The sequence below is a fragment of the Aedes albopictus genome, chromosome 3 (assembly GCF_035046485.1).
Source record: "Aedes albopictus strain Foshan chromosome 3, AalbF5, whole genome shotgun sequence".
Classification (NCBI taxonomy): Eukaryota; Metazoa; Arthropoda; class Insecta; order Diptera; family Culicidae; genus Aedes; species Aedes albopictus.
In genome coordinates, this window is record NC_085138.1 from 303,986,948 (window position 1) to 303,999,049 (window position 12,102).

General features: G+C 43.2%; 1 protein-coding gene and 1 long non-coding RNA gene across 2 annotated transcripts in view; one reads left to right on the forward strand and one right to left on the reverse strand.

Annotated features, from left to right (window-relative positions):
• The window catches only part of LOC134284084 (uncharacterized), an 816,516-nt gene that overhangs the window by 270,288 nt on the left and 534,126 nt on the right, over positions 1–12,102 (forward strand). The gene's annotated exons all lie outside the window — the stretch shown is intronic.
• LOC109418539 (exportin-2) lies at positions 4,918–8,716 on the reverse strand. The gene is made up of 6 exons (XM_019692745.3): positions 8,380–8,716; positions 6,504–8,307; positions 6,207–6,298; positions 5,837–6,143; positions 5,605–5,772; positions 4,918–5,545 (listed from the first exon to the last, which is right to left on the reverse strand). The coding sequence occupies exons 1-6, from the start codon at positions 8,462–8,464 to the stop codon at positions 5,083–5,085; spliced, it is 2,919 nt and encodes a 972-aa protein (XP_019548290.3). The 5' UTR covers positions 8,465–8,716; the 3' UTR covers positions 4,918–5,082.

The following is a 12,102-nucleotide window of genomic DNA, read 5'->3' on the forward strand; positions in this document are numbered from 1 at the left end:
TTGTTGCACACTCCATAAGAAAAACATGGAGTGTGCAACAATAGGCGAGTTTTTAGCTGTGCAACAATTGGAAAATTACCCTACAACGTCACTAATACAACTAGATCCGTCTCTGTCTCTACCCGCAATCATGTACTTCGTCTCGGCCTAGTTTATTAGCATATCCAGCTTTTTCGTTTTTCTTATTCATTCTCCTAAACAAACAACAATTTGCGGATAATCTAGCCCAAAACAAAATTTAATCTGGCTACGCTAATGGTCATGGTTAAACCTCTCCTCTTTGTCCATACAAAAAAAAATAAATTTGTATGGAGCGTAGACTTTGGCCAGACCCCCCCTCCTCCCCCCAAAAAGTCTACGTGGTATGAACGGCCCCTCAGAGGAGCAAAGGATGCTCCTACTGCTAATAATTATTATTATCAATTGGCTTCTTTAACGGTGTTGAGATAATTCGATATTCTGAATCTGCATGTCAAACTGAGCCGAAATCCAAATTTTCATGAATTTTGGTGCCCGGGAACCTATTTAAAAATCAATTTGAAGTTTGTATGGGAGCGATTTGTCGAATCACCCCTCGTCGCAGTTTGTACTGGGCGGAGCTGTCAAACAGTTGCCCAGCTGTCAAAAGGTGATTTAAAAAAATCTCTTTGAAATTAATTTTAGGTAGCAAAATTAAGTTCTAAAAATCTGAAAAAAATCATAGTGGCTCAGAAAAAGGTGATCTTTCATATAAAATCAAAAAAATAATACATTTTTTTAAATTTAAAACCCCAATTATTGACCCAGTACCCACACTGAAATAAATTTTGTTGTAGTTTCTACCGAATCCATGGTAAAAACAAGAACCGTACCAACAATTTTCAACCGAATGCAAAATTCTGTTAAATGTACTGAAACATTGTCAGTAATACCATGCATGCTGTATTTTTGACTAAAAAAATTCTTGTTGCTACTATTTTGGCATTGTTATTTTAACCATGTCGACTTGAATGTTGCACGTCTTGGATAAACATGGTCAAAAATACAATGCCAAAATAGTTGCATCAATAATATTTTCCGTCAAAAGTACAACATGCATGGTATTATTGACAATGTTTCAGTACATTTAACAGAATTTTGCATTCGGTTGAAAATTGTTGGTACAATTCGTATTTTTACCATGGATTCGGTAAAAACGACAACAAAATTTTTTTGGGTGCAGGTTTACGAGGAAAGTTGTATTCAGCACCTTCCATTAGCATTAGCATTAGCATTAAGCGAGTCGCATAAATTCGTAGGTGGTACAGTCCTAGACCGCTGTTATGAGGGTTGCCTCCTTCCCGTCCGAACCAAAGCACAAAGATTTTGGGACTAATCTCTGACTCTTAGACAAGACTGACGCAATCCTCCAATGGTCGAGCACTGTCCTGGCCACGTCCTTGCGACTGCTGAGGAATGGGAAAGGATGGTTAGTTTTGGACACCTATGAAAAATTTAGACAACTCTACGATCTCTCAGGCCTAGGTGTTGATGCGTTTCCGATTTCGTACGCTGGTATACAGGGCATCGAAATGACAAATGCGTTATAACATTATTGTCATACCATTTTTCAGCATGTATACCATTTTTCATTGCTGTGAACCAAAGACTCATAGATCTAGACCGGCAGCATGTGGAGACATTAAATAGGACATAAATTATGATGAAACTTTGTAAGCTCAAGTCAAAAATATGTTTTCTAGCCTTAAATGTAAAGGGAGATCAATATGTAAAAGGTGAATGTGTTATTTCGAAGATTTAAATAAATTTGTTCATTTGTTTATTTGTTTTTACTATCAACAGACAAACTTATGCCCTAATGATATTGGATCTACATAAATTTATGACAAAATAAGTGGATTTCCAGCAGCTAGTTTTGCGCATATCTCAGATGCCAATCTTCGTTCCTGTATTCTTTGTTATAATTGGAATACTGGTTGGACCAGATGTTTTTCGTTTACCAAAATAAATTACAGTTCGGTGGCTTTTATACATGATATAACAGTTCCGCGTGCTGGATTGGGGACTTCGAAGGTGATGATTTTGTTTGCGGTTTTCTGAGCGAAAGTGAAGGAGGGAATTGTACAATTTTTCTTTGTTCTAACGATGGAGTTCCACTTATGTTATGTGCTCTAATTCGACTCCGAAAGATGTGCCAATCGGATAAGAGTCCCCACCAATTAAAACAACTGCTTTTATAAGTACGTTTTGTAATGTTGTCAAATACATAAAACAGTAGCGCTTTGTAGCTTTTTATAGAACAGTCTTACAGCTAAAAGCTGTGTTGTAGAAATTGTTGGTGCAGCTATACAGCTTGTCGAATGTAAACATTTACTGCGTTTGACGTTTCACACGACGAGGCACAAGCTTCGTCTGGTGTAAACAAAACGGGCTATTTTTTATGCTATGAAAGTAGTGAGCTGGATTTTTGTATGGGGAGATGATCAATTCTTCATTTCTGCAATAAAATGATGCAGCGTGATTTCTTGACTATTTTTATGCTGTTTGAGCAAAAGTTTGGGTAGCTGTGTTGTTGTATTATTTTTTTTTTTGCAATTTCAACAACATAGTAGTTACCCAAGCGTTTGCCCAACAGCATCAAATAAGGTAAGTGTGGAGCTTAGAATTATTGTGGACAAGCGGTGCCCCCAGGAAGTAACTTGTGTTTACACTTTGACGTTCGCGAAGTAGTGACGCGACAACAGTTTTGCACGCCTACTAGATTGCTTGATATGCATTTGGCAGACCATGTGCTACTGGAGTGCATTGGAAGTCTAGTCGAATAACAATGCAGATTCAGTACCACACAGTAAGAAATCATAATACCCACGCTGTTTGCACCATTTTATTGCAGAAATGGAGAACTGATCTTCTCACCATACAAAAAACCATACAAATGTTAGAGTGACCACAAAGTAGTCACTCTAACATAACCTGAAATTATATTTAATCGAATAATTTGGGGTAACCGTATAACCTGAGACGAGACTCGCGAAGACGGTCTTCTTTTTCTTCTTCCTATCTGTGTTGACATTATGTTTTGGGCTGGTGGTTCAAACACGTACGTGACCGCATCAGCTCACATGCAGTGTGACTGAATCCCATTCACGCACAAAATCATGTTGAGGTGAAATTTTGCATCGCCAACAATCGCCAAGCAAAGTAATCATTGGAATATTTTGTTTTCAATTTATTTTTGACAGTACAGGAGAAGAAAATGCTGCTCGGAGTGAATTTTGGCTTCAGAATTTATCTCGGATAGCAATACTTTCCTCGTTTTAGGTAACGTAATCAAACGGGCTACAACTGACAGCTCAGTTGGGCTGCACTTGACGTTGCTTTTTTTCCTCTTCGCGAGTCTCGTCTCAGCGTATAACTATTATTTAATAGCTTATGGGTAGTACGAAGATCACAAGAAATTTCTTGGCCTATCTCGATGCGTGGAAAATTCAGGCAATGAATCGTTCAAGAAATAATAAAGCGTCGCTTTATTCCGTATCCTAGTACGGAGCTGAAACGAAATGTCAAATCAAATGGGGCTTGCTGTGTTGAATTTCTTGACCATTCCGGTCACGGAAAAATAATGCACTGAACGAAAATTACTTGAGCGATTCCGTTTGCATACCTCGCATAAGGCTAAAATAGCGCCTTCCAAAGATGAGAAACCAACAACTTCTAGGTTGCATAAGAGCCGAGAAAAATCTGTGATTTCGTGGCATAGAAGGTAATTGCACAGCATGTGCTGCATGTCGACTAAGTTCGACAGATTCATTGGCTCGCATAGACGCTTCTGTTCATATGTAACACACAGTAACTCAGCTTCAAGCCGTATTAAGAGAGAGTCATGTTGACATATTATGTTAGTTGGGTAGGGCGTGGAGGGATCACTAGAACACTTTGAAATTCTATCGTGTGACAGCTCAAAATACGTGATTTTTTATCAAACTTCTAATAAATCTTTTTTGCGTTTTCCAGAAGCTGTTGATCCAAATTTTGATCTACGGCTATCAAAATTGGGATCAACAGCCTCTGGATAACGCGAACAGATTTGATTTGTCTAAAACTCCTGTTTGACTAGGTATGTAAATACTTCAATATTGTCAGAATTCTATCCTACTTCTTTACGAAATAACAGCATAATTAGTATGTCGATTGACCAAAAATGACCCCAACTAGGAAGGTTCCTTATCTAGTGCTAATAGTTCTACTTGTGCTCATTCTACGAGTGGAGTGACATGACCCAGCTCGGCTCGCATATCGAGGGACACGTCACGTCACTCCACTCGTAGAATGAGCACTACAAAAACCATTGCATTTTTTATGAATGAGAGTGAATATTTGTTTCATTAAACACCCCTAACTTTCGTAGGATTCATGCTGGTCACCTGAACAAAATTATAACCATAATAAAATAAGTAATGCGCTCGAAATCTTTCTCAGCCCACCCTATCTTGTAAATATTGTTCCAAATTACACCTTTTTTGCTATCATCCAGCAATTTTTCGAAGAGTTTCATCCGCCATGGTATCATTGTATTGATACATCTTTGGTCTGTCTGCCAGCAAATATCCTTTCCGGTCATTGGACATGGTGATAAGTGGCGCAGTTTTGTGCCGCGCATCATCGTCAGTTGCCTAAAACTTTCGCATATCGTTCAGATCCATGCTTTTAGAGCGAACGATCTCTTGATGCTCTTGATGGGAAGAGCTCATAGTTCGCATCGCATGTGTAATCATGACGATGCTGCCGAGCAACTTTTAAAGCACGTTTGGCAGATATTCTGCTCCATTAGCATGCCATTGATAGTACATTTGAAATCACAATTGCAACATTTCGTATCTTTAACCTACGCCTCAATAAGGGCAATTTCTTTCAAAAAAATCTTTGTGGTGACCCGAGTAAAAAGTAACACCTAGTAGTTTTATTCAAACTCTGACTTACACGATAACACTGATGATACCCTACGGTCTAATGCAGTTGGCTTCAATTGTAGATGTATGAAAATGAGTGTACATGGCTTTGTGACGACCATCCAGCGCGCGCGAGTTATTTAGCGAAGCTAATTCAAGCGATTTGCACCCCACTTTGGGCGCAGTACTTCTGCAGGGCTTCCTGGTGGGCCACTGGCAGCGACGCCACCAGGACACCGATCTTGCCCGGATTCGATTGCGCCAGCTTACCAAGGTTCTGCACGAGGAACTGACGGGTGTTGGCCACCTCCGGCAGCGGATCAATGGGTTTTGCCTGGGCAAAGTTGAGCTGCGAATAGGCAGCCTGGTAGCCGGGGACGTCTTCGATCTCGACGAAGGTGTCTCCGTCAATGTTGGACTCGTCCGGAGGAAGTTCAAAGATCTGGATGACGGTTTGCAACAGCTGGGGCCAGAACTTGACGTACGCGTCCGATAGAAGTTCTGGGGTTTCGCAAAGCAGCTTCGTGATGCCGACCGAGACAATCTTCTGTTCGAGTTCACCGGATACCTTGTTGATATCCGGTAAGAAGATCCGCTCGATGACCATGCCGAACATACTGGAAAGAGTTGGGGATTGTTACATCCGTCGAGTACGGTTATGTAGATGAGAACTTACTTAGCTTGAATGTTATCAATAAGCTGCACGAGAGCTTGAGCTCCTACACGAGATGCATAGAGACACAAGAACACGATGAAGCTCCGCACGAATTTGGTAGTTTTAGATGAGCTCAGTCGTTGGAACAACAGGGAGAAGATTTGACGCATGCTCTGTCCCAGTTCATCCCTGAAAAAGCGTGTACAAAAATGATTAAAATGGCAACATCATCAAGTGAAAAGCAATAACTCACGCTGGATAGTGCAGCAGCAGGTTCTGCATGAGGTAGAAGCCCTCGTGGTCGTTGCTCTTGGAGGCGATCATCTTCTGGAACACTCCGAGCACTCCGTTCAGCTTTCCATCGGCGCTGATCTGGGGAGAAGCTTGCCGTACGAAGGCGCACAGCAGCCGGATTAGGGGCGTAACGTTGCCCGGTCGTTCCCAGAGAGCTGGTGCCAAGAGGCACGGGAACAGCGAAAGGTACGTGTCCGGGATGGCACTTTTCCCTTCGCGGATTTCCAGGAACAGCGACAACATTTGGAAAACGTATGGCATGAACTCTGCAAAGGAATTGATGTTGATTGTAGATGTTCGATTTTGTATGCATCTTCATTAGTACTCACCCAGAACGTCTTGCTGTAGAATACCCTGGAAAACTGGGAAGAGCGCTTCTTCGAACGAGCTGACTGCGTTAGGATCCGCTTTGCATACGAGTCTGTAAGGGGATATCAATTCAATTAGAATAGACATAATTTTGTGGAATTATCTTTTTCCTTTTTGAGGAAACTGCTATGACTGGGGAACTGTGGAAATGTTCAAAGAACACTAAGTGGAAGAGAGGTAGGCCAAGTTCCAGTGAGAACGTAGAACCATAGAAGAAGGGCTGAATGAAAAAAAATAGGGAGTTAATTTGCACTTACTTGACCGACAGCGACAGCGTTTCGAACAGATAGTGGTTGAAGTGCGGTTTCGACGGATTCCGGGACACAACCGTCAGGATCTCGGTCAGCCGCGGCAACACCACAATCATAAAAGGCAACGAAGCCTCCTGCAGGGTGTTCAGCGTGCGCATGATACACTTCATGATGTACTCGTTCTCATTCGAACCCTGGACGGTGAACGCAGCAAACAGACCGGTGATAAGTTCGGCACTCAGCGGCGCGAGAATTTCCTTGGTGACGATCGGTTTGTTGTCGGGGCCTTTCATGGTGAGAATTTTGTCGATGGCGCAAGCGGCGTAGCTGTGGACGACCACGTTTCCTGCGGCGAGGTGTTTCGCTACCAGGGGTAAGGTGGCCACGATGATTTGCGGTCCGAGGATCGTTCGGAAGGTCATGATGAATTTGAGGGCATCTGCCTTGAGAACTGGGAGCTCGTTGACGTCAGGTCGTTCCAGTTCCGGGATGATTTGTTGCTGGGTGAATTGAGGAAGTGGGACAAGTTCTGAGGTCTGAGTGACACCAAGCTTCTGGGTTTGACCTTTGGAAGCCATCGAAGTGACTAGATAAATGGCGGTGTCCTTGGTCTTCCAATTATTGGCCGGATTTTCGGCGTACTTGGCCAACAGGACTTGCAAATATTGGCCGAAAATCTCGATAATCTTGGATTCGAAGTTTTGGGAGAGGGTTTTGACCAAGTCACACGCAGCTCGACGTCTCGTTTCCACGTCGGAACCTTCAATATCTCGTCGGATGTATTCTTCTGGATTATCCTCGAATAGTTCCTCATCCGATACCCGGAAGTCCATGTTGGGAATGATGACCTTCTCGCAGATGCTCGCCAAAACGTTTGGATCTTCGAACAGATGTCGGTAGTGATTGCGGTCGGCCACGGTGCTCAGGAAGTTCAATGCATTCGAGACCAGAGTGTCGTACTTGGTCTGAATGCCGGTATTCACCAGCAGTTCCCAAACGGCCGTCACAAACTGGGGCATATAAGGTCCAAACTCTTCGTCGTACTTCTGGGCATACAAACAAAGATTCTCACAGATTTGCGACCGCAAATGCTCCAGGACTCCTGCGTCCTCATCCTCCCCCGTTTTCAAGCATAGAATGTCAATGGTCAACATCCCGTGGAATGCCTTCATCCAGGTGTCCATATTATCCTCGAAGAATTCCGGCAAATCCTGGGAATTCAACGAGTAGAATACTTTGCACACCAGCACCAGTGACCCGTAAATAATCTTCAGAGCTTCCTCATTGTTGGCGTGAGCTTCGGCTAGACCCAAAGTGGCCTGCAGCAGATCCGTCAACGGTTTGGCCAGCTTATCCAACACGAACTTAATCTCTTCCCACAGCTCTTGCGATTTGAACTCGTATCGATATCGCTTGAACAGCGAATGAGCCGTCTGAAGGACGCCGTTGATCACACTGAAGTTCCCCGTGGCAAACTTCTCGATCATTTCGTCCATCAGCTGCGGCCACTTCAGCGGGAAATCATACTTCCCTATAATGCTCACCGCATCGCTGAGCTGCTTCTGGATCGAAGACGGCGACTTCAGCATCAGCGGCACAATCATCGCCTTGATGCCGTTCCGGTCCGACTCGGCCACCTTATCCGGACCATCGTTCTCCAAGTGGTAGCCCCAGTTCCGTTTGACAAAGTTCTTGAACGCGATGGCCGCGGCCACCCGGATGGTGATATCCACCTGAACTTTATCGATCAGATTCAAACACAGCAGCGGATAGTTCTGGCTGATTTCAATACTCTCGATGAATCGTTCCGCTGAAACCATGAAGAAACATGTAAATAAAACAATCCCACACACACACCTAACCTTTTGCCCGCAGCTCTTACCGGGTCGGCGCACTTCTGGATCGGGGCTCAGTGTTTGCTGCAGATAGTTGGCGAGACGCTCAAAGTTGTTCTCGGTGATTTCCATTGCTGGCGGGGCAGATTCCACCTCGTGGGCACTGTTTCCGTGTAAATCAACTTCTCCACTTGTACTACACTACCTCAAATGATCGTTATTCGTAATATTCACGCAATTAAAACGCAAAAATGCCACTAATTTATCGTTCAGTCGAGAAAATAGCACAGCAAAAATGCAAATTTATTGCGTCTGGATACGCGCAACACACTCTTTCTGGATCACATTCGAAGAACGAAACCGGCCGTTGAAAGAACATCAACGCGAAAAACTGACACATCTGGTGGGTGCTATTGAAGTTACCGAACGCAGTATTACCCACCTAGAGGTAGGGCTAAGCCAAGGAGAATACATTTTACTAAGGTGGCGCAGATAAACATTGCAAACCACTGGTTGTCTCTTCCACTCTTCTGGTGTTCTTAGAGCAACATTAACGGCGGCTACTATTCGAGCAACCCGCGCAGCGCTACCATCTTGACTTAACCACCCTTTTCCACACCGGTAGCAATCAAATTAATCACCCTGATTCGTATCGGGAGGGCTGTCATATTCGCATAGAATTTTTAGCAGCGCAACTGTCCCGCTACTATATTTGGTCACCCACCCATAGCGCTACTATTTTGCGAGCGCATCCAGCAGCGACCGGTAAAGTTTGCTGCAATGATGGAGGGCTGCCAAACGGGGTGTAGAAGCGCACCGTTAAAGGTGCTCTTATGCAACTAATACTTATGACACACATGTGATACAAGAATCACTGTACAATTGCGCTTGAAATGAGTGCCATACTGAAAATTCACTCAGCTCAAGTCAGTCTTGTTAGAATTTTCTTGACACTGCGTACCGTTGTACAGGAATCACACTCGTATCACATGTCTGTCCGGGGTATAAAATAGTGACGTCACTATTTCAGTTCCATAAGAACACCAGATGAATGGAAGAGACAACCAGTAGTTTGCAATGTTTATCTGCGCCACCTTAGTAAAATGTATTCTCCTTGGGGCTAAGCTGGTACACAAAAAAAACACTGTTTTCTATCCCTTTATTAGAGCACCTTTAACGGTGCGCTTCTATAGCCCGTTTGGCAGCCCTCCATCATTGCAGCAAACTTTACCGGTCGCTGCTGGATGCGCTCGCAAAATAGTAGCGCTATGGGTGGGTGACCAAATATAGTAGCGGGACAGTTGCGCTGCTAAAAATGTTATGGAAATATGACAGCCCTCCCGATACGAACCAGGGTGACTAATTTGATTGCTACCGGTGTGGAAAAGAGTGGTTAAGTCAAAATGGTAGCGCTGCGCGGGTTGCTCGAATAGTAGCCGCCGTTAATGTTGCTCCAAGGCAGTGGCAACTATATTACCACCCTTTGCCACCTACTGTTTGTATTTTTTTTCAGTTTTATAACAATTTATTTCGAGCTTTTTTTTTGGTTTACGCAAAATTGGGATTACTAACAACGCCTGGAATTTTTTTGGTACTAAACAATGCTTTTGCAACAATTTGGGTGCCATTTGTAGTCTCAAAAAATGGCTAAATTTCACCGCGTGAAGAAAATTAGCTCAAACTTATTGTAAAATTATAGATTTGGTAAATATTTTAAGAAATAAAATCAAATTATGGGTTGACATGAGCTGAACTACGCAGTTTATATTATGGGTTAAGCCCTAATCCACTCTAAAATCACTTTCCCGGCTTTTTGTCTAAGTCAAAAGAAGAAAAGTACCCTTAAAGGGCAGTGGCAAGAATATTGCCACCAGCGCTGGTGACCTAAACGGGCAGTGGCAACTATATTGCCACCTCAAAAGCTCATTTTTGGGGTTAACGGGCAGTGGCAACTATATTGCCACCTAGATTTTTGAGAGTTTCTTTCAAACAAAAATTGTTTCGTGCGTGTAATAATGTATATAATCATTTCCATAATAGTATGCGTTGGCAACTCTTCTAGTTTTCTCGGCCTTATAAAGGGCTATAGGGTGTGCGAACCATTTTGGACTCTTCGTTCAACCAAGGATGGGAACACTCACTTGCAAAGAGTTACACTCACTTGCTGTTTTCTCAGCTCAGGAGCATGCAATCAAGAAACGATGTATGGACGACCTGGGCCTTGTGGTTTTGTCTAAAAGTTTGCCGAATAGAGTAGGGGTCGCACACGCATACCGAAGTCGTAAGGGAGGTGCAAAGGCAACTCTCCACGAGGTGAATGTAAATTACACTCACCTCGTGGAGAGTCGCTTTCACAACTTTTTCACGACTTTGGTATGCGTGTGCCTCCCCTACTCTATTCGGCAAACTTTTAGACAAAACCACAAGGCAAAAGTCGTCCATACATCGTTTCTTGATAGCACGCTTCTGAGCTAAGAAAATAGCAAGTGAGTGTAACTCTTTGCAAGTGAGTGTTCCCATCCCTGCGTTCAACTTTCGAGTAAAGTTTGACAGTTCGATAAAGTTATTTCCCCTCAGGGTTCCTGATTTCCACTTTTCATCTTCTTCCACACTCGAATACAGTCAGCAGCGAACGGTTGTCGCTTCAGCTTGTGTGTTTGCTTGTCAGCGACGACAGCAAACACCGGCGAACGGTGGGAAGCCATCAAGGAAGCCATACATGGAATTTAAACATTCGTCCACATTCGCATCGCAAACGATGGAGAGGTGATGCGATTCGTGAGTGATATTGCGCGTACGAATATTTGAAGTTTTCAAAAAATGTTTATTATTTTCTTTGCTAATCTAGCATTTCAACAACAATACACTAAAAACGTATGCATTACATGCAGAAATTCTGTTGTAGTTATGATAATAGCCGCTTCGATCGCTCACCAGCATTCGTCACAATTCGCCATTCATTCATTCACCTGTGATCCAAACTGCGACGATCGGCCACGAATATCCATGTCAACCAGCTTGCGCATCGCTTCCCACTGGTGATGGGGTTGCGTGTTTGATCACGACTATCCGTTTGCTGCATCTTTCTCGATTCGCTTCAGCAAAGAGGAGTGAATATGAATGGAGTGAGGCGAATTTACCGATCCTTGTTTCCCCTCCGATTGAAAATAGGTCTTTTCATGTGACATGTTCGTGTATGCGTTTGTTTACAAAGGTGGAACAACAGCTGCTAACACAGACTTGTCATCTCTATAGAAAAACTGTCAAAGTCTCGAACAAGCAGCTGATCTAAGACGTCAAATGAAAATGTCCACAAGAAGGCCCTGCTCAAGACATCGCCACTAAATTTGTGCAGACGGATTTTCGTTTTATTTCAACAGATTAATGTTTTCAATTTTACTATGGATCCGATTTACAATTAAAAAAAGTTTCTGTCGGCAACCGAATTCGAACCAAGAACCTTTTGAGATCACCAGGATTGTACGCTACCACTTGGCTATTAAACCGGTTGATGAGAGAGGAAACCAAAAGCACACAAGAAGCATTTGTGGGTCGATGATTATGTTTTGCCATGGTAAATTTGAAAACATTGTTATGTTTGTCTTTACTGCAAGTCGTCTTTCAGTGTAGCGTGTGTATGTATATGTTCTCTGTGTCTTGAGGTGATACGGGATGCCGTGTTAATGTTGTTATCTTCCGTTCTGTCATCATCAGTACCCTCGAAACTTTGACGATGCAAATCTCCAGCTCCAGTGGACCGATCTGATTGA

What these genes read in the sequence shown, in the direction of transcription:
- LOC109418539 (XM_019692745.3), bottom strand. Translation starts at nt 8,464, where the DNA reads ATGGAAATCACCGAGAACAACTTTGAGCGTCTCGCCAACTATCTGCAG. An exon ending in ACGCTGTCGCTGTCGGTCAA is followed by an intron (nt 6,299 to 6,503) that starts GTAAGTGCAAAT and finishes ATCCCCTTACAG; the next exon opens with ACTCGTATGCAAAGCGGATC. An exon ending in CTGCTGCTGCACTATCCAGC is followed by an intron (nt 5,773 to 5,836) that starts GTGAGTTATTGC and finishes ACGCTTTTTCAG; the next exon opens with GGATGAACTGGGACAGAGCA.